Here is a 21,363-nt window from a genome sequence, read left to right as displayed (position 1 = left end):
TCAGTCAGTGGTCTTGGTGTGTGGGCTTTGGACATAAAAGGACCAGAAGTGGCCCAGTATTGGATGGGTCTTCAATCTTCAATAGGTGTCCAAGGGCTTGACAGACACCGGCCAGAGCCTGGCTGGATTCCTTTCTGCCCATTTTTCTCATGTTCAAGTCAGGGTCTTGATCTGGTGTGGGTTCTGCCTGGCTGTGAACACATGTTCCATGCATCACCAGTGAGATCTCCAGGGCTCCACACCATCTAAGCATAGTTTTGCTCCCCACCCTTCATATCAATAATGGCAAAGGCCAAGCCCTACTTACCAGTGTTGCCGTTGAGTACTAGCAAAGTGTGATGGAACTTCTCAGAAACCACTGGAGACTTGCTCACCAACTAAAAGACATTCATTCTCAACATTAAGGAAGGCAGCAGGAGTGTGTAGGCCTCCTGTGGAGGAGTAGAGGACATTTTTACAACACAATCACTGTATACATATGATGTGCATACATGTATGTGCATTTGAATTCATGTGGTTGAACTCGTGTGCACATGTATCCATACGGGTGTGGAGGCCAGAAGGCCATCACTGGTGTCATTTCTCAGGAGATGTCTACCTTGGCTTTTTGAGGCTGGTTTGCTCATAGGGACCTGAGGCCCACCAATTAAGCTAAGTTGGCTGGCCAGTGAGTTCCAGGGATCTGCCTGTCTCTGCCTTCCCAGTACTGGGATTCTAAGCTCACACCACCACACCCAGCTTTTCCCCTGGGTTCGGAGGATTGAATTCAGGTCCTCGTTTGGATAGCAGGTACTCTGCTGACCATGCTGTCTCTGAGGCCTCTCCCCACCCTTTTGGGACAGGATCTCATGTGTCTGGAGCTGGCCTTGAACACACTATGTATGTGACTGAGAATAACCTTGAACCTCTGAGCTACCTATGTCACCTCCCCCATCCTGGGATTACAGGTGTCTGCCCCCACAGCCAGCTGATGAGGTGCTGGGGATCAAGCTGGGAGAGCCTTGCAAGCTAGACAACCAACACTCTTACCAACGGAGCTACATCCCTAGCCTAGAGACACTGTTCACTAATGAACTGTTCTTAGAGTTTATAATGAATAAACTAGCTGATCAATATGAAAGATAGAAACAAAGACCCAATTTTGGTGATGAAACAGGTTCAACGCAATTCATTTCCTTTACTGACCTCTGACATTACCCTTTGATACTAGCCCAGGCATTATCACAAGTAAATATCACATGTCCTGAGTACCAGGGAACAATCGCTCAATTACAGCCACCACTCAGTGTGCGACTATTACGTAATGACCTTTATACACAGTAACATTATATGTAAATGTCACTCACCATCAATGTTCTAGCAGTGACAGTTTAATATCTTACTGCTTCTGGAAACTTACGTTGGGTACTGGAGTTACAGTAGAAAACTAGACAAATTGCTTTCTGGCCCCAGGAAAGTAACAAACATTCCATGTGATGATGGACATTGAGTAAGTAGCAACAATCACAAAGTGTGAAGAGTTGTATAAAAGAAAAAGAAAAAAAAAAAGCAAACAAAACAACAGAAAACCTGGGCTGCCTGCTGGGCATGGTGACCCATGCCTTTAATCCCAGCACTCTAGAGGCAGAGGCAGGCGGATCTCTGCGAGTTTGAAGCCAGCCTGGTCTACAGAGTGAGTTCCAGGACAGCCAGAGTTACACAGAGAAGCCCTATCTCGAAATACAAAACAAAAAAATAAACAACAACAACAAAACCTGGGCTAATAAGTCAGCTGTGAGCAGGGCTGCTGTCTGTGGGGAATCCTGCAGGGCTTCCCTTATTAGGTGGTACCTGAGCCAACTGAGAGGAAGTCAGCCATAGAAAATACAGGGGCAGTGAATTTCAACGGGGAAATAGCTGCTGCAACTCCTTTGAAGCAGAAGGGTTCTTGGGATACTCAAGATATGGAACTGAGCCAGTAAGTTGGAGAAAAAGGAGAATGTGGGACGAGAGGCAAGGGCCAGCACACGCTAAATACACCTACTCCTGGGGACCCTAAGAAAGAGTTTGTATTTTAAAAATAAATAAGAAAACAGGTGTGGTAGCTCAGGCCTGCAATCCCAGCACGTGGGCGGTAGCGGGAGGGGGGTGCGGGGTGGTGGTGGTGTTAGAGTTCAAAGGCCAGCCTGGGCTAAAGGAGGTACTGTCTCAAAACACCCAACAATGAGTGACATGTGATTTTTGCTCTGAGAAGTTAGCTGCGATATCTGCTAGGCAGTCGAAAGTGTCGTGTGTGAAGTAAGACCCACGTCACCTCCCAAAAGTCACCCGTTTCAACTGGAAAAGCAACACACCCCGCCTAAGCCCCACAATGAACCAAACTTCTCCCTAAGAAAACTGCCTTCTGATTGGGCGACTCCTGCGTGAGACCTTCCGAGTCACGGTGATTGGCTACCAACTCTCCTTTCTCTTCCAATCAGATAGCAATTCCGAAAAGTGAGAGCGGCCCAGCCCCTTGCAGACCAGTGCGCTCTGTGACTGGCTCTCTTGTGTAAGTGACGGCAGACTCAGCCTATAAAATGATACAACGACGGGGGCGGTGCTCCCCAATGCAGTGGGCTGTGCAGCCAGGACCCAGGGCTGTCAGTAAGCGTCCAGCCGGGTCCCTCGACTGTCCTCCGGTGCTATGGCCGCCCCGCCGCAGCTGCGGGCTCTTCTCCAGGCTGTCAACACGCTGCTGCGCAAGCGCCGCTACCACGCTGTGTTGGCCATACTTAAGGGCCTCCGGAACGGGGCTGTGTGAGTGGGGCCGCGGAGTCTGGTCAGGGCTGAGGGACGACGGGCCTAGCTGGGATCGCGAGTTCGAGGCCCCGTGTCACCTCGCTGTACGCTCTCTAGGAGCTCTTGGGTTTGATTTCGGTGCCCCCTTGGTGCAGGAGGCGTAGGATTTTGGGTTCCTGTCACCATGTCAGCCCTGAGCTGGGGCTCCCCCCGTCCCTCTTCTGTGTCCTCTGTGCTTTACAACCTGGTACTCTTGACTTAGTTGCCTCCTATGCCAGCACCCGTGTCTCCTCATCTGGATCCAGTTCACCCCATCTTGCCGTATGCCCTTTGCCCCATTTGGCTTTGGTGGCTCTGTATGCACAAAAGAATCTGGACTCTGTCCTTTAGCAAGCAGGTGGTCACCTACTGTCTACTAGGTTCCCCTATTAAGCTGCCAACAGGTTCATATTTCTCATCTATATGGCTTCACCTCAGCCCTCATTTTCACTGGGGACTCGTGGGTAGGGTCAGTGAATGTAAGAAAAGCCCGCTAATATGTGCTAGGCAGATTGATCTCACCTCCCTCATGCAGGGAGCAGAGGGGGTCTTGGGGTCATTTTGCTGGACTGGTGCCTGGAGATCAGCTCCCCCTTCCTTAACCCTCATGCTTTAGCAGTTACTGAGGGGCTGCTATGCCAGAACTAGCAACGACTCAGAGAAGAAACCAAAGTCCCTAAAGTTGGCGTCCTGGCAGCAGTGTGTGTGTGTGTGGCACGGTGCTGAGTGTGTGAACTGCCAAGATTTAAAACCTGGTGTCGTCTACCTTGATCTAGATCTTGAACAAGCCACTTAGCCTTTCTGAGCCTCGCTTTCTAGAACATGGGTCCTCCAGAGCACTTCTGTTGGTTTGAGGACGCATTAGTAGCTGGTGTGTGTCTGCACAAGTGATAGCTGTTGTTGTAGGCACGTGCTGTCTGCCTGGCTCACTAACCCTCTCAGGTCCCTGCTTAAGTGTTACCTCCCCGCTGAGGCTGTCTCCGAACTCTTCATTCTGTCCCCAGCCTTTTTTTCTGGGTAGTACTTGTCATCAACAGACACAGAATAATCTTGTTTCATAGTCCATGTCTAGAAAGTGTGCTTCATCAGTCTGGGGTGGTGTACACGCCCCTATTCCCAGTACTTGGGATGCTGGGACAGGAGGATTATTGTGAGTTCAAGGTTGACTTGTGTTAAATAGTTTATTCCAGATCATCACGGGCTGGAGTGTGAGACCCTCTCTCAACAGCAATGACAAAATGTGCTTCACAGGAATATGCATTTTTACCTATATTGTCCCTGTATGTATCCTGGTGCTCCCTCTATTATAGGCATTCAAATGTTACTTAGATGAATATTTGAAAACTAGGAATTACTCTTGTCTCTGCCTTCTAGATGAGTGGGTAACGACTAGGGAAGGTATGCTGATTGTCCCTGCTCATATCAAGTTAGAGTTACAGTCAGGATTCAGACTCAGAATGGACATTCAGTCAGGTAGAAACTGCTTCCCTGCTGGATCTGACCAGATCATATCAGCCACTCTTTGACCCGGATGAGATGAACCCTGACCAGGATGGGATAACATCAGTAGCCCCTTTGCCAGGTATGCACTGGACAAAGCAAGAGCCGGCCTGTGTGCCAGCAAGCGTTGCCCAATATGGGCTTTGTACACCTGCCCCTGCTCTGCCTCTCTCTATGCCCTCCGCAGTGGACCTTCCCAGTCAGGACAGACATTTTTCTAGGGTCAGGCATTTGTGTTCTAACCCCAATGCCTTCACAAATTGAATAGTTCTGTGTCTCTTCTATTCTTGGTTTTCTCCTCTGTAAAATTAAAACTGTAAACTCAGCCATTCCCAAGTCTCCAAGGCAGGGACCTCCTTACTCGTTAGTGGCACTGACCCTGTGCCCACCTGTGAGGACCACAAGTCCTAGGGGAAGTCTCACCAACTATGGCAGGGCTGAGTATGGCAGCACACACTTGTAGGCACAGCACTTAAGAGGCAAGTGGATTGGGAGTCTGAGACTAGCTTGGGCTGAATAGCAAGACCCTGTAACCAAAACAACAAAACCAAAACCCAAACACCAGTGCAAACTAGTATTCAGGAATGCTTTTCAGAGGGAGTGATGGTGATAATCTGAAGGCCACATTAGGGTTTTCTGGGAAGAAAAGAGCATCCTGGGCGTGGAAATGTATTCAACAAAGGCCTGGAGGTAGGGGGGAAATGCTGTGTTTGTGAAGAGAGGTCATCAGTTTAGAGAGGTCAACATGGGTGAGTCAGCCCTAAGAGTTTTTCTTGGGTGTGTGAGCGCACACACAGATGTACTCATGCACATGTGTGCCAGCACCTGTGAAGACCCAAGGACAATCTCACTGCCGCGCCTTAGGCACCTCCCTTCTACCTTTTGTTTGAGAAAGGGTCTCACTAGCCTGGACGTTCACCGGGCGGGCTGGACTAGCTGGCCACCCAGCTCCAAGAATCTGCCCGTTTCTGCCTCCTGTCTCACCATTTCTTGGAATACAGCTGGTGGGCCTTGCTTTTTACATGGGTTCCAGGGATCCAGACTCAGGTCCTCAGACTTACGAGGCAAACCCTGTACTGACTAAGACATCTTTCTAGCCCCCATTGTAATGAAAAAGTGGGGAGGCCTCACTGCGTGTCTTAGGTTGGCCTCAAATTCAAGCCCCTCCCGTCTCAGCCACCCAGTTCTGAGATTACAGCTGTGATGTAACAAGTCTCATCCGCACTTGAGGAGTTTGAGGAGGGCTTGGCAGATGTAGGGACTTGAGGACAGTCTGCTTGTGTCGAGGATAAAGGGAAGGCCCTGGCTGACTGCAGGAGCCTCAAGGCTTCTCTATGCAGGAGAAGGAGATAAGGTTCTGGAGGTGCTGGGGGAAGAAGACCACAGAGACTGGAACTGCCTGACCACTGCCAGGCAGAGGAGAAGATAAGGACATCAGACTGGCCTCTGCAACAGAAACACATTTTGAGTTGTTAACTTTTCAGATATCTTTAATTTCCTTTTTAAAAAGTTAGGTAACACAGTCACTAAAGTCAGAAAAAGTTCACTGCTAAGCCAGGAGTTAACTCGGCGGGAGAGCGCATGCTTAGCATTCAAGAGGCCCCGAGTTCCATCCCCAGCTCTAGAATAAAGTGGCACAAATGCCCTCTGTCAGTTCCTCCCCGTGGAGACAGTCCCCTACGAGCCTCTTAGGTCTTCTTCCAGACTGTCGTACGCACATGCAAACACATGCATCTTCAATGGTTTCCTTTTGGAATAATGTTGGACTTACAGAACAAGTCCTCACTTACGCTTTCTGCTTCACTGCCCACACTTTCCACCTTGTGCTTTGAAATCCCACGGACTCAGCCCCAGAGGCAGCAGGCATTTCCCAATGAGGACTTTGGACATCCTCTCCCACTCCAGCTCTCCCTCTGTCCGCCTCTGTGAACCTTCCCCGCCATGGCTTCCTGTGGTCCTGCCTTTGCAGTCCAGTCCCAATGCCTTTGTTCTGAATGTTAAATGACTCTGCATCTTTCCTGACCTCCGTTTTTCTCTTTAAAAATTCTTTAAAATTAAGCCAGACATGGTGGTGCATGACTTTAATCCCAGCACTCTAGAGGCAGAGGCAGATGGGTCTCTGAGTTTGAGGCAAACCTGGTCTACAGAGTGAGTTCCAGGACAGCCAGAGCTACACAGAGAAACCCTGTCTTGAAAAAAAAAAATTTTTTTAATGAGTGGAGGATCATTGGATCTGGGGGAGGGGAGGGAAAGTGGAGGGGGGAACTAGGAGGAGTGGGGGAGGGGAGGCTTCAGTCAGGATGTACTGTATGAAAGAAGAATAAAAATAGTTTTAGTTAATTACTTTTAAAACATATTTATTTGTTTAGTTAGTTTGTTTTGAGACAGGGTTTCTCTGTGTAGCCCTAGCTGTCCTGGAACTTGCCCTGTAGACCAGGCTATCCTGAGGTTATCACACTCAGCCTTTCTGAGCTTAAGGCCAGTCTGGTTTACATAGTGAGTTCCAAGCAGAGCTAGTACTGCATAGTAAGAATTCATGTCTAAGCCAGGTGGTGATGGCACACGCCTTTAATCCCAGCACTTGGGAGGCAGAGCCAGGTGGATCTCGGTGAGTTCAAGGCCAGCCTGGTCTACAAAGTGAGTTCCAGGACAGCCAGGCCTGTTACACAGAGAAACCCTGTCTCAAAAAAAAAAAAAAAAAAAAAAAAAGATTCTGTGTCTATGAATAAATGTAATAAAAATTAAAACAAAATAAGATAGTATTAATGATAACAATAATAAATCAAATCTAAAATTAATCAAAGACAAGCCTGGCTGCACTAGGTAGGTCAGGAAGGCTCTGAGAGAGCATCTCTGCAAGGTCAGGAATAGTGGACACCTTTTGTATACTTCCTTTTCTTTCATAAGAACTTTACCCAGCCCTCTGAGGTTTAGCATTCCTTTTTAGTTGGGGAAACTGAGGCTCAGAGAGGGTAAAGATAAGCCAAAGGCCACTCTACCAGAAGGGTCTGGAACTTGAACCCAGATGTAACTGGCAAGCCAACATTATTTCCCTCCCATCGTGGTATCAGAATTGGGGGTGGGAGAAGGGACCAGGGGCCAAAGGGGGAGCCTGGAAACTGTTACAGTGATGGGTTAGTAACTGTGTGCTTCTGTTTCTACAGCTATGGAGTCAAAATCCGGGCACCTCATGCACTGGTCATGACCTTTCTCTTCAGGAGTGGCAGGTACCTACCCTCTCTGCATACCAATTGGGAGACAGTGTGGTCAGCCCTCAAGCCAGGATGGGTGTAGTAGTTTTCACGCTAGGACTAACTTCCCCATTCCCCTGTGCTTCCTTTAAAGTCCAGCTCTGATCCTGTGTCCCCACTTGAAAATGCCTGTGGCTCCTCTCTGTCCTCCAAAGAGACCCACCCACCAGGCCTGGCCTTCAAGGCCCTCTGCCATGTGGTCACAGCTAAATCCCTGCAGTGTCCAGTGTGGACTTCCTTGGCACACAGGCCCTGTCCCATGCACAGACTTTGGTACTTCCGGTTCCACACATTTGCCTGTGCCTTGCCACTTCCATGAGTGCCTGGCCTCTTCTGGTCAGCTTTCATTTCCTTCCTAGAAACCTATCCAGTCTTCTGGGTCATATTCTCTGGGAACCAGTCTCTGATCTCTCCTCACCTGCTCCATGTTCTGACCTTCTTCTGAGTCCCTGTAACTAACTCTTCCCTCAAGGCCTTACTCAGAAAACCCCTTGCAATCTAATGTTTATGGACACAGCTGTAGTTTCCAAGAATCGTACACAGGGGTTGGAGAGATGGTGTCATTGGTTAAGAGCACTTGTTGCTTCTTCAGAGGACCCGAGTTCAGTTCCTAGCACTCACATGGCAGCTCCCAGTCATCTGTAACTCCAGTTTCAAGGACTCCAGCACCCTCTTCTGACCTCCTCAGGCACCAGGCACACATGTGATGCACACACATGCAGGCAAAGCACTTATATGCATAAAATAAAAAATATGTAAATAAAAAAGTACCATGCACAGAGGGTAGGTTAAGTCCAAGTTGCAAGATTTCTATTTTGGCAGGTTTATTTGACTTATCTTGGTTGGGGCTTTTTGCCTTCCAAATAATATCTTTTCCTTTCCCTTCCCTTCCCTCTCCTTCTCTTCTCCTCTTCCTTTCTCTCTTCAGAGCCAGGAACACAGTAGGCAAGCACACTGCACCAAGCCGAATGCCAAGCCCTTCCACATCTTTTTGTTTTGTTTTTGAGACAGGGTCCCAAATCATTCTTTAAAACCTGATCTTACTCATTCAGTCACCAAGTGTTTAGTGAACATCTACTGTGTGATACACTCTGTTCTGGCTGCTAAAGATACAGCAGTAAACAAAACAGACAAGGATTCCTGCCCTCCTAGGGTTTATCTTCTAGTAGGAGGTAGCAGAAAATGAACATTAAAAATATCAGGGAAGCCAGGTAGTTGCGGTGCATGTCTTTAATTCCAGCACTTGGGAGGCAGAGGCAGGCAGATCTCTGAGTTCGAGGCCACTCTGATCTACAAAGCAAGTTTCAGGACAGCCAGGACTACTCAGAGAAACCCTGTCTGGAAAAACAAACAAACAAATCAAGGAAAAGAGTTCACAAGATGCTGAAGGCCAGGGAAGGGCCAGAGGTAGGGTTGATTGTGCCTGGTGAGTTTGAGGTGTTGGCCACCAAACTGTTGAAGGGGAAGGAGATAGAGATAGAGGGTCATAGCAGGAACGGGTCAGGCCTGTCTGGCTCTAGGCCTGGAAGAAGAGCTTGGCTTTCCTTTTTCTTTTTTTTTGGGGGGTGGGGGTGGGAGTGGTGGTTCTCTTTCTTTCTTTCTTTCTTTCTTTCTTTCTTTCTTTCTTTCTTTCTTTCTTTCTTTCTTTCTTTCTTTCTTTCTTTCTTTCTTTCTTTCTCTCTCTCTCTCTCTCTCTCTCCCTCCCTCCCTCCCTCCCTCCCTCCCTTCCTTTCTTCTTCTTCTTCTTCTTCTTCTTCTTTTTTTTTTTTTTTTCGAGACAGGGTTTCTTTGTGTAGCTTTGCTCCTTTCCTGGAACTCACTCTGTAGCCCAGGCTGGCCTCGAACTCACAGAGATCCACCTGGCTCTACTTCCCGAGTTCTGGGATTAAAGGCGTGTGCCACCACCGCCTGGCAGCTTTCCTTTTAAGTGAGAACAGGAAGCTAACATTTTTAGCATGGGCATACCACTGTTTGACTTCCGGTAAGATTTTTTTTTAAAGATTTATTTTTTTATTTTTTTATTTTTTTTGGTTTTTCGAGACAGGGTTTTTCTGTGTAGCTTTGCGCCTCTCCTGGAACTCACTTGGTAGCCCAGGCTGGCCTCGAACTCACAGAGATCCGCCTGCCTCTGCCTCCTGAGTGCTGGGATTAAAGGCGTGCGCCACCACCGCCCGGCTTAAAGATTTATGTTTAATTATATATCTTCAAATATGTGTCATGAGTACAGGTGCCCTTGGAGGCTAGAAGATGGTGTTAGAGTCTTTGGAGCTGGAGGACAGGGGTTTATGAGCCACATCACATGGGTGCTGGGAACTGAACTCAGGTATCCTGTAAGAGCAGTATGTGCTCTTCACCTTTGAGCCATCTCTTCAGCCCCTTTTCGGAGGCTTTGTATGATTTGTCTCCTTTTGCTTCTTGAGCTGAAGTCTTGTTATGTTGTCAGCCTGCCTTCCCCCTTCCGGGCTCAAGCCCGACCTCAGCCTCCCAGATAGCTGGGAATATAGGTGCCTGGCTTTCCTTACGTCCAACAGCATGAAGATGAATCATTTGCTACCTAGTTGAGAACAGCTTGGAGAGGAGGAGGGAATAACACAGGCGCAGAGTCGGTGTGGACGTTAGCAAGAAGCCATGCAGTATCCTAGTGTGCTGGCCAAGATCTGGGTGGTGGCCAGGAGGACAGAGCAGTCAGATAGAGATGTCTTGAAGTCAGTGCCTGTCACTTACTTACTTTTTTTGAGGGTTTTTTTTTTTTAATTTTTTTTTTATTTTTGAGGCAGAGTCTCACTGTGTAGACTGGGATGGTCTCAAATTTACAGGGGTCCACCTGCCTCTGCACTGCCAAGTGCTGGGATTAAAGGCAAGCAACACTCTATTTGGCCTTACTTTTTATTTAACTTTTGAGACAGGGTCTTGCTTTGTAGCCCACGCTGGTCTCCAACTCTCAGCCCTCCTGTTTCACCCAGGATTACAGGAATGTGCTGCCATGCCCAACTGCAATCCCACGTTCTGGCCTTAAAAATGTTACTCATAGGGGCTGGAGATGTGGCTCAGGGGTTAAGAGCACTGGCTGCTCTTACAGAGGTCCTGAGTTCAATTCCCAGCAACCACATGGTGGCTCACAACCATCTGTAATGAGATCTAGTGCCCTCTTCTGGCCTACAGGGATACATGCAGACAGAGCACTGTATACATAATAAACAAATCTTTTAAAAAAAAAAGTTTAAAAATAAGTGTTACTCATAGCTGAACATGGTGGCACATTCTTTTAATTCCAGCACTCAGGAAGCAGAGGCAGGTAGATCTCTGAGTTCCAGACTGCCTGGTCTACATAGCGAGTTCTGAACATCCAGGGCTACATAAAAAGACCCTATCAAAAAAAAACCAACCAACCAACCAAGTACTCATGGGCCTTATGTTCTCAAAAGCCAAGAACCAGCTGCTTCGGGCTTTTCCCACTCACCTGCCTGACTTCTATCATGCTCCCCTCCTCTCTCTCTCTCTCTCTCTCTCTCTCTCTCTCTCTCTCTCTCTCTCTCTCCCTGTGTGTGTGTGTGTGTGTGTGTGTGTGTGTGTGTGTGTGTGTTCCACCTGCCTCTGCCTCTTGAGTGCTGGGATTAAAGGTGTGCACCACCACTGTCTAGCACCACCATCCCCTTCCTATGGAGGGTCCTTGTCTAGAATTCAGAGATATACTGGTTATCTTTGCTGTGCCCTAGTGGGACTGTAGAGATGGCTCAGCCATTGAGAGTGCTTTGCTGCTCTTACAGGGGACTGGAGTTCATTTCCCAGAACCCATAACCAACAGCTCACAACTGCCTGTAACTCCAGGTCCAGGGAATCTAATGCCCTCTTCTGGCCTCTGTGGGTACCCACAGACATGTGAGTGCACATACAGTCACACACTCACTCTCACACATACACTTACATGCTCTCGAATACACACACACTCATACATACATTCACACATATACTCACACACATGTACACTCATGTGTGTACTTTCACACATACACTCACACACTCATACATCCACATACACTCACACATTCACACGCATTCTCTCTCTCTCTCTCTCTCTCTCTCTTTCTCTCTCTCACACACACACACACACACTCTCACACACACACTCACACACTCCCCTTTAAGGAGAAGGTGGATTGAATTAACTCCTCTTCATCTCAAAAGGAAGACCAGTCTCGGGTGCTGACCTCCTTCCTCACTGCCCTCCCTCCACACACAGCCTCTGATCAGAGCCCACACCAGAGCCCACACCGGCCTCTCTCCATTGCTTGGCTCCCTTTCTGTGCCTGTTCTTGGGGCCTCTGTGTATGGTGAGTCTTCTGCCTGGAAAGTAGCATGCTCCTCCCATGGATTCCTTCCCGTCCTTCAGATTCCAGGGCCCCCTCTTGTCCAAGCCAATGTCTGATTCTTGTCTTGGTGACTATGTCTCCTCATCATAAGCCTTACACATGCAGAAAGCAGATGTATTATTTCTCAGAATTCTATCTGCAGATCCAGCTCATAGCAGGCACTCATTCATTTGTTCTCTGTTCCCTCACCTCTCCCACTTGTTGAGCACCTACTGTGTGTCGGGCCCTGTTCTGTGCCCTTAGGATGAACTAGCAAAGTCTAGAGCCTGCTCTGCAGAAGCGTACACTGAGGACCAGGGAACTTTCTACATCAGCTGTCAAATGTCGAATGGTGGTAGGAGCCCTGAAGGAAAGAAAGACAAGTGAGGGGTGGGGTGGGTGCTCACTAATGCTAGGTGTCAGCCAGTGACCCTCTGAGGTGGTGACTCTGAGTTAAGGCCCCAGTGGAGCCCCTGAGGACATGGGTGCCCTCCACAGAGGGCTCAGCTTCGTGCTCCTTGCCTAATTCCGATCTGTGTGTCCTCCGGGGAGAGCTGCCTGGACCAGCTGGGCCTGCACTCATGGGGCTTTCTGTTTGTACAGTCTCCAAGAGAAACTGCAGGCCATCCTGAAAGCCACATACACCCACTCTTGGAACCTGGCCTGGTTTGTGTTCACCTATAAGAGTCTCTGTGCCCTACAGTCCCATGTGCAAGGCGAGAGCCACCAGATGCACCCTTTCCTGGCAGCCTTCATCGGAGGCCTCCTGTTGTTTGGAAAGAACAATAACATCAATAGCCAGGTAAAGGCTTTCCTGAGAAGGGACAGTGGGGTGCCCTTTAGTTGAGGGGTGGGGGATGAAGATAAACTCTTGACTGCTGTCTGTGTCTGAGGTCCAAGAATCACCGGTCCCGGGGTGACCTCTCAGTTTTCCCATTTGTAAACCAAGCCACATTTGGAATCCCAGGGCTCCCTGCCTCAGTGTGTCTGCTGCTCTTTGGGGCAAGGATTTAGGTGGTGGTGGTGGTGGTGGTGGTGGTGATTGAGACAGGTTTCATCTTGTTCAGGCAGGCCATGAGCTTGCTTTGTAGCTGAGGCTTGCCTTGAATTCCTGATATTCTTGCCTCATCCCAAGTGCTGAGATTACACATGCATCAATAATTTGGTGGTGCAATGATTTTTTAAAATTATTTTTTATGTATGTGTGTCTCTATGTGCATGTGCACCTGTGTGGGGGCGTCTGTGGAGGTCTGAAAAGGGTGTTATCTCTTCTGGAGCTGGAGTTACAGGCACTTAGGTGCTACCCTATGTGTGTGCTAGGAATCCACCTCCATCCTGTACGAGAGCAGCAAGTGCTCTTAACTGCTGAGCTGTCTCTCCAGCTTAAGATGATTTTTTTAAATGCACTTTGACCTGGGTGTGGTGGTACACTGAGAGACTAAGACACTGATCTGAAGCCAGCCTGGGCTACATCTCAAAACAAACAAGTGGAACTCAGTGAAATAGAAAAAAGGGAATCAAAAGAGAAGAGCTGCTTCTTTGAAAAGATGAATAGAATCAGTAAACCTCTACTCCAGGATCACCTATAAAGATCTTTACTGATACTGGAAATGACAAGGGTTATGTTTAATGTCTTGTGTATATTAAAAGCCCTTGAGGAGACCCAGCACTTAGGAGACAAGGGTAGGAGGATCTCAAGGTCAGCCTGGTTTACATAGTGAGTTCCAGGACAGCCAGGGCCACATAGAGAGACCTTGTCTCAATACATACATACATACATACATACATACATACATACATACATACATACATACAAACATACAAACATACAAGCAAGCACTCACACACACACACACACAAACACAAGCCCAAGGCCTGTGAGGTAAAGTTGCCTGCCTTTAAGTCTGACAACTTAATTTGGTCACATGGTGGAAAGAGAAGAAGTCCCCAAGGATTTCCTCTGAACTTTTCATATGTGCTATGACGTATGTGCCCTGCACCCCCTAAAATAAAATAATAATAAATGTAGATTTTTAAAAGATCTTGATTGCCATGGAAAACTGTGACTAATTCTATTTTTGCAAACTTGGTAGCTAATATGAAATAGACCAATTCTTTGAGAAGAAAAAAATCTGCCTGGGTTACATGGGAAGGAAATCATGGCTTTCTTTCTTTTAAAACAAATTATTCTTCTTTTATGTGCCTAAGTATTTGCCTGCATGTATGTGTGTGCACCATATGCATGCCTGGTGCCTGGGGAAGCCAGAAGAGCATGTTGGGTCCCCTGGAACAGGAGTTACAGATGGTTGTGAGCCACCATGTGGAGGCTGGGAACCAAACCTGGCTCCTCTGCAAGAGCAGCCAATGCTCTTAACCACTGAACCATCCCTCCAGCACCTTCTTTGATTTTTTTGAGAGGGTCTCATGTTTCCCAAGCTGGCTCAAACTCAATATATAGCTGAGGCTGGCCTTGAACTCCTGCTGCCTCTACTTGCCCAGGGTTTGGATAATAGGCATGTGCCCCCACAACCATTTATTTATTTATTTTTCTTACTGTGTCTTGCTCTGTAGCCTAAGATAGCCTTGAGTCTTGGCGTTTCTCCCTGACCCTCCAGAGCACCAGAATTAGAGTTATGTATGGCCACCCTGGCTTAATTTTTTCCTTTTACTCCTAAGTAATATAGAAGTACCATCAGTGGTTTTTTGTTGTTGTTGTTTTTGGTTTTTGTTTTTTCATCCTTTGAAGGACATTTGGGCAGTTTCTAGCTTTGGGGTATTACAAGTAGATCTGTGAAGAACACTCTTGTACAGATACTTCTGTGAACATAAGTTTTCATTTTTCTGGGATAAAAGCCCTAGAGTGTAACTGTGGGTTGTATGGTACATGCATGCTTGGTTTTAAAACAACCTGCCAAAAAAGAAGAAAGAAAAAACTCGACAACCTTCTGCCAAGCTGTTTTCCAGAGAGACTATCGTTTTTTACATTCTCACCACAAATATATGAATGTCTAGTTTCTCCACATCCCAGCTAACATTCAGTTTGTTCCATGAATTATGTTATCTGTGTTTTAAAGGGTGTGTGTGTGTGTGTGTGTGTGTGTGTGTGTGTGTGTGATATGATTATAAGTGCAGGTGTGCACCTGCCATGGTGTGTGTGTGTGGATCAGAGGACAGCTCTTAGGAGTTGCTTCTCTCCTTTCACTGTGGACCCTGGGGCTTGAACCCGAGTTGTTAGACTTTTGCTGCAAGTACCCTCAACCCCTAAACGATCCCACCAGCCCTGTCTTAGCCACTGTGACAGTACATCTCATCGTGACTTTACTTTGCCTTTCCCTGACGGCTAATGATGTTGAAATCTTCCTCATTATCACTTATTTGCTACCTCTACAACCTCTTTGGTGAAACATTCATGTCTTTTGCTCATTTTCCAATTGGAATATTTCATGTTTTACTTTTGAGCTCTGAGGACATCTTTCAGATCATCTACATGCTGATGCCTTGCGGATATGCATTGTGATTGTCTCTCATCTGTAGCTTTTCTGTCTCGGAGATGAGGTCTTGCCATGTAGCCCCAACTGGCCTGGAATTTATTATGTACACCCAGCTGGCTTCACAAAGAAAAAAAATGAATTTCAAAAAGATCCAGAATATTATTTTTCCTTGTATAGATCATTTTTTTAAAATTTTTGAACTGTGTATAATTCATTTTAAAAACTTCTAATAAGGGAAACAGGCATAGTGGTGTATGCCTTTAATCCCAGCACTTGGAGACAGAGACAGGAGGATTGCTGTGAATTTTAGGCCAGCTTGGTCTACTTAGTGAGCTCCAGGTCAGCCAGGACTACATAGTGATACTATGTCTCCAAAACAAAACAAAACAAAAAGCACAACTTTTTTGTTTGTTTGTTTCTTTGTTTTTCGAAACAGACTTTCTCTGTGTAGTTGTGGTGCCTGTCCTGGATCTTGCTCTGTAGACCAGGCTGGCCTCGAACTCACAGAGATCCACCTGGCTCTGCTTCTGGAGTGCGGGGATCAAAGGAGTGTGCCCACCGCCCGGCTGCACAACTTCTAACAAGGAGATGGAGAGGTTGTTCTCTTGGCAAAGTGCTTATGAAGCAAAGCCAAGACTTGACTTCCCTCCCCAAAACCCACATAGAAAGCTAACCATGTACTATGGTACTTACTTGTAACCCCAGTGCTGGGGGGGTGGATAAGGAGGGTGCCTGGGCTTTCTGGCACCAACCACTCTATCCAAATAGGGGAGCTCCAGGGTATGAGAGACCTTGTTTCAAAAATAAAAAATGTAGAAACCAAAATGGATGGTTTCTGAGGAACAACAGTGTTCTCTGGCTTATACACACACAGAGACACACAGCGGAAATAAATAAATAAGTATTATTACTATTTTTTTAAAGGCAGGCACTGAAGCATCTGTCTGTAATCCCAGTATTTGGGAGGTAGAGAGAGATAGATCCCTGAACTCTACAGTCAGCTAGCATAACCAAATTGGTACACTCCATGTTGAGTGAGAGACTCTTGTCTCAACCACTCGGGTAGAGGGCAGGCTGGATCTATAGCTCAAAGATTAAGAGTGTGTTTAAATCTTTAAAAAGAGAAGACATTCATAAATTGAAAGATTTCTTTGTGGCGGTGTTGTTAAGACAGGGTCTCTCTACACAGCCCCAGCTGTCCTGGAACTCACTCTGTAGACCAGGCTGGCCTTAGACTCACAGAGATCTACCTGACTCTGTCTCCAGAGTGCTGGGATTAAAGACTTAAAGGCCTGAAGGTGCAAAGGCATAAATTGAGAGATTTATTAAGACACTGGGTTTTGTTGTTGTTGTTGTTGTTTTTAATTATACAATTTGTCAGCTTGACACGGGGGGGGGGGGGGGGGGGGAGGGAGGAGGGGGAGAAGTTAGGCTAGAGCTGGGCCAGGTAGCTGACACCTTTAATCCCTCCCTCAGAGGCAGGTAGATCTCTATGAGTTCCAGGCCAGCCTGGTCTACATAGCAAATTCTAGGAAAGCTACATAATAGGGAGCTCCTATCTCCAAACAACAAGAACAGCCCAAATAACTAGGCTACAGAGGGAACTGAGAAAGACCTCCAAAGGCAGTCAGTCCCCGGTCTCCATCCCCACATGTGTGCAAGCACCCAGCACACACGTGGGAATTCACCTTCACAAACACATGCACCACACACACAGAAATGGTAAGTTGTCTGCTGCACACCGCCTCCGTCATCTTGTACGTTAACTTTGAAAATCACACAGCCAGTGCACTGTAATGCCCCGTGCCCAGGGTGGGTGGGCAGGTGAAGGTTGCCCGCGGCCATGCGGACTAGTAATCTTTTCGACATTGCCTCCTGCAGATCAACATGTACCTGACGTCGCGCGTCCTGTTTGCCTTGTGCCGCCTGGGTGTGGAGAAGGGCTACCTCCCTAAGCTCAAGTGGGACCCGTTCCCCTTGCACACGGCAGTGATTTGGGGGCTCGTGCTGTGGCTCTTCGAGTATCACCGGTCCACTCTGCAGCCCTCACTGCAGTCCTCCATGACCTACCTCTACGAGGACAGCAACGTGTGGCATGACATCTCAGACTTCCTCATCTTCAACAAGAGCCGCCCCTCCAAGTAACACAGCCCACGGTGCTGAAGGAACGCCTCTGCCCAGACAGCTCCCGGCAGTGTCCATCTGCTGCCCAGAGAGTGGTTCTGTCAGCACACTGTCCTGGAGGATCCTGCCTTCTCATGGACCTCACACTCCAACTTGTTTTATCCCAGCCAGGGTTCCATTTGCCGAAGGAAAAGCCCTGAGTGTGCACCTGCCAGGTGCTTTTGAATAGTCTATGTAGCAAGCGGTGCACTAAGGAGTCTGGGGCTTGACTTCCGCTGCTCCTCTGACTTCTGTAAGGCCGGGGCAAGTTGCACCCTCTCTGGGCCTCAGGCCATTCAGTTCAGGGGAAGCCCCTTAGAGAAGAGTTTCTTTCTGGTGGGTATGATAGCCTTCCCTGTGCTGTGTATCAGAGGGCTCTTTGCTAGTGGGCAACAGGTTACAAATACCTTGAAAAAAAAACAAAAACTAAACTAAACTAAACCCTTTGTGTAAGGTGTTCTATTGAGAAGTTCAGGAGCCCCGTTGTCCAGTAGAAGCACAACATTAGCAATTATGAGTTTTCAAAAGCTGGAGGTATAGCTTATAGGGACAGCACTTGCCAAGCTTGTGCGAGACCCTGGAGCCTATCCTCTGCACTGAAAATAAAACTGGCACACACCTTTAATCCCAGCACTCAGGAGGCAGAGGCAGGCGGATCTCCATGAGATCTGCAGAGCAAGATCCAGGACAGGCACCAAAACTACACAGAGAAACCCTGTCTCGAGAAAAACAAAAACAAAAACAAAAAAACTTCTAGTGAGCACATTTTTAAAAAGTATTAAGAAGGCTGCAGCAGTAGGTTGTGAGTTCCAGGCCAGCCTGGGATACATAAGAGAACTCTATCTCAAAAAAATGAAGGGCCAGGGAGACGGCTAGATGAGTAAAGACGCTCGCTGCCAAGCCTGTGTTCTACATGGTGACGTGTGGGAAGAGAGAATCAGCAAGTTGTCCTCTAACTGCCACCTGTATGCCTTGGCATGTATGTGTGCTTGCACACACACACACACACACACACACACACACACACACACACACACACACAAACGCACATATACAGTAAATAAATTAAAATGTAATAAAATTTTTTAAAGAACATGTAACATGTAAGATACATCTTAACAATACATTTTGCCTGCATGTACGTCTGTGCACCATGTGTGTGCCTGGTACCAGCAGAAGTCAGAAGAGGGTGCTAGATCCCTTGGAACTGAAGGAATGGATGTTGTGAGCCACCATGTGGATGCCAGAATTGAACCCTGGTCCTCTGCAAGAACACTAAGTGCTTTGTTTGTCTGTTTTTCAAGACAAGGTTTTTCTGGGTAGCCCAGGCTGTCCTAGAACTCACTCTGTAGACCAGGCTGGCCTCGAACTCAGAGATCCACCTGTGTCTGCCTCCGGAGTGCTGGGATTAAAGGCGTGGGCCACTAAGTGCTCTTAACCACTAAGCCATCTCCCCAGCCTCTGATTGTAATCATAAATTTTAACTTAATATTTCCAAAACCTTTTCATTGCAACATATATTAATATAAAGGCTTGATGACAGTTTTTCTCGTGTTACGTCTTCAATGCTGGCGGTGTGTTTTACATGTATCAAGTAGCACACCTATCGTCACAGAAGATTCCAGTGGACACTGAAAATCTAGAACTAAAGACATGGTCTGACTCCAGCACCACCTCTGGGACACATCCTGGGGGAAGGCTGTCCATCTCTCAGCACTTCAGGGTCTCACAGATGAGGACAAGCACAGTGATCCAGTCCACACTGGATCTTGCCAGCTGCTGCCGTTGCCACCAGTGCTTCCGCAGAGCAAGCTGCTGCTTCCTCCTGATGCTTTGCACAGTGCTGCTTTCAGTGCATATAGTCACCTTGCAAGGGTGTGTGTTGATCCGTGTTTTCCAGATGTGGAAACTGAAGATCGGGGAGGAGGTAATTTGTCCCAAGTACCATGGATGCTATGATATAGCCACGTCATAATTTGAGCCATTTGCTTGATTTTGAAGCCCATGTTTTTTTTTTTTTTTTTCAGTGCCTTGCTTTGAACCTAGAAAACTTCAACCATGCTTTGTAATCGTTAGTTATAGGATATGGTGTCTGAAATCAACCCAGATGCATACAGGAGCTCTTGGTGGCATAAATGGAACTTCTTGGGGTGCTGTGTCATATGGGGAAGTGGGCCACAGTGAACTGGAGAGTTGTGTGGCAGGCAGAATTAAAAAAACAAACCAAAACTCTCAGAAAAGCCTGGTCCAGAGGCTGCCAACCTGAGACCCTTGGTTTAGTTCGATCCGTTACTTATAACGTGCCCTCCCATTCTGTCTTTTTATGTGTCTGAAATGACTAGTCGAAATCTACATGAGTCACTGGAGAGCTTATAGCCCGTAGATTCTGGCTAGGCATGGAGACACACGCCTATATTCACAGCTACATAGCAAGTTGGAACCCAGTCTGGTGGCGTGAGGCCCTATCTCAAGAACAAACAAACAACAAATGGATACAATACAAACTCTGACCCAGGGGTGTGGAATGGGTCCAAGAGTCTGACTGTCCTTCAGGTTCCTCATGCTGGGGGTGCTGTGCTATGAGCCCCAGCCTGCGTGCTGAAGGAGTTGGTGAAAGGCAGGTCCAAGCGCTGTTATCCTAGGTCGCTCTGGGGAGGTGGAGGCGCCTTTTGTCTGACGCCCTGCTCTTAGCTGCAGCTCAGAGCCGACCATTTGGAAGAGCTTCTTCCTGGGCTTGCCCTGGAAGAGGAACAAACTCGAGACCGTGGCGAGGCCGACCATTGCCAGGCAGGTTTATTTTAGCAGACGGTGGGGAGCCCTGCCGTTCTCTCTCTGTGCACACCCATCTCCTCCAGCTGCCGCTCCTGTGTCTCCCTGCCTGAGGACTCCCACCGCTGGTGCCTGCTTTACCACTCACTCTACAGCAGCCGTGAAGTTTGGGGGATGAACATGCCCCTCGAGCTGCATTAACCCAGCACCGAGAAGAGATACCATCCTAAGCAGCTCCCAGCCCTTAGAGGGGATACCCCTCCATAACTCTGTGCTGCTTGCTAGAGCTCCGAAAGGATTGGGCTCCAGGTGCCCATGGTGAAAACTATCTCCCTCATGCCTCGGCAATTGCATCCTGGGACCACTTAAACCCATTTAAACCACTTGCACTCAAATCCTCACCTTGGGCTTTATTATCAGGGAAACCCAAACTAAAATTGGCCACTGGTCAGCAGGCTGAGAGGCAGTCATACATGCTTGTAAGGGACAAGGGCTTTGGAACCAGCATGCCCAGGCTCGAGGCCCGACCTATTAGTGACGTGGCCATCTGTGCCTCCTCTGTAAAGAAGGCGGCATTGTGATAACACACACCTCGTGGTATCTGGAGGGATTAAGTGGGACATGTAAAGTGAGCATTCGAGAAACATTGCTCTTATTTCCAATAGAACAAATGCAGGAGGAAGCTGGTTGTAAGAAATCAGTGTGCCCTGTGTTTAGCCTGCCCTTCTCCCCAGCCAGCCTTGGCCTCCTGCCCTGACATCCCCCCTCCACTGCTGGGGGTGGACGGCTCCACCACTGACTGGCTCTGCTCTCTAAGAATAGGCTTCCCTCGCAGATGGCATCTCTCTGGATCTTGCCAGAGCATCTGGTGCCTCCAACTGCACACTCCAGGGAGGAAGGCGGGGTGGTCCCCACAGAGAGGAGCAGAGTCTGTCTTCAGCAGCTTTGGGAAGAGCCCAGCTTCCCTCCTTCCTAGCTGAGCCTCCATTTTTATGATCTGTATGTAGGAATTGCCAAAGGTCCATTGGCACATGGGGCCGA

General features: G+C 47.9%; 1 protein-coding gene across 3 annotated transcripts; it reads left to right on the top strand.

The window, feature by feature from the left end:
* The first annotated feature begins 2,561 nt into the window (after window positions 1–2,561).
* Window positions 2,562–19,098, top strand: Pxmp4 (peroxisomal membrane protein 4). Of its 3 annotated transcripts, none has more exons than XM_006992833.4 (4): window positions 2,562–2,778; window positions 7,464–7,526; window positions 12,503–12,701; window positions 17,272–19,098. In XM_006992833.4, exons 1-4 carry the CDS (start codon window positions 2,666–2,668, stop codon window positions 17,533–17,535), a joined length of 639 nt encoding a protein of 212 aa, XP_006992895.2. In that variant the 5' UTR covers window positions 2,562–2,665; the 3' UTR covers window positions 17,536–19,098. The 3 variants fall into 3 exon arrangements, with proteins under 3 accessions (XP_006992895.2, XP_076427063.1, XP_076427062.1); XM_076570947.1 differs by lacking the exon at window positions 2,562–2,778 and adding an exon at window positions 4,179–4,381; XM_076570948.1 differs by lacking the exon at window positions 12,503–12,701 and having other exon boundaries at window positions 2,585–2,778; window positions 17,272–17,432.
* Window positions 19,099–21,363: the final 2,265 nt, after the last annotated feature.

The sequence above is a fragment of the Peromyscus maniculatus genome, chromosome 4 (genome assembly GCF_049852395.1).
Source record: "Peromyscus maniculatus bairdii isolate BWxNUB_F1_BW_parent chromosome 4, HU_Pman_BW_mat_3.1, whole genome shotgun sequence".
NCBI lineage: Eukaryota > Metazoa > Chordata > Mammalia > Rodentia > Cricetidae > Peromyscus > Peromyscus maniculatus.
This window is presented reverse-complemented; position numbering and strand designations above follow the sequence as displayed.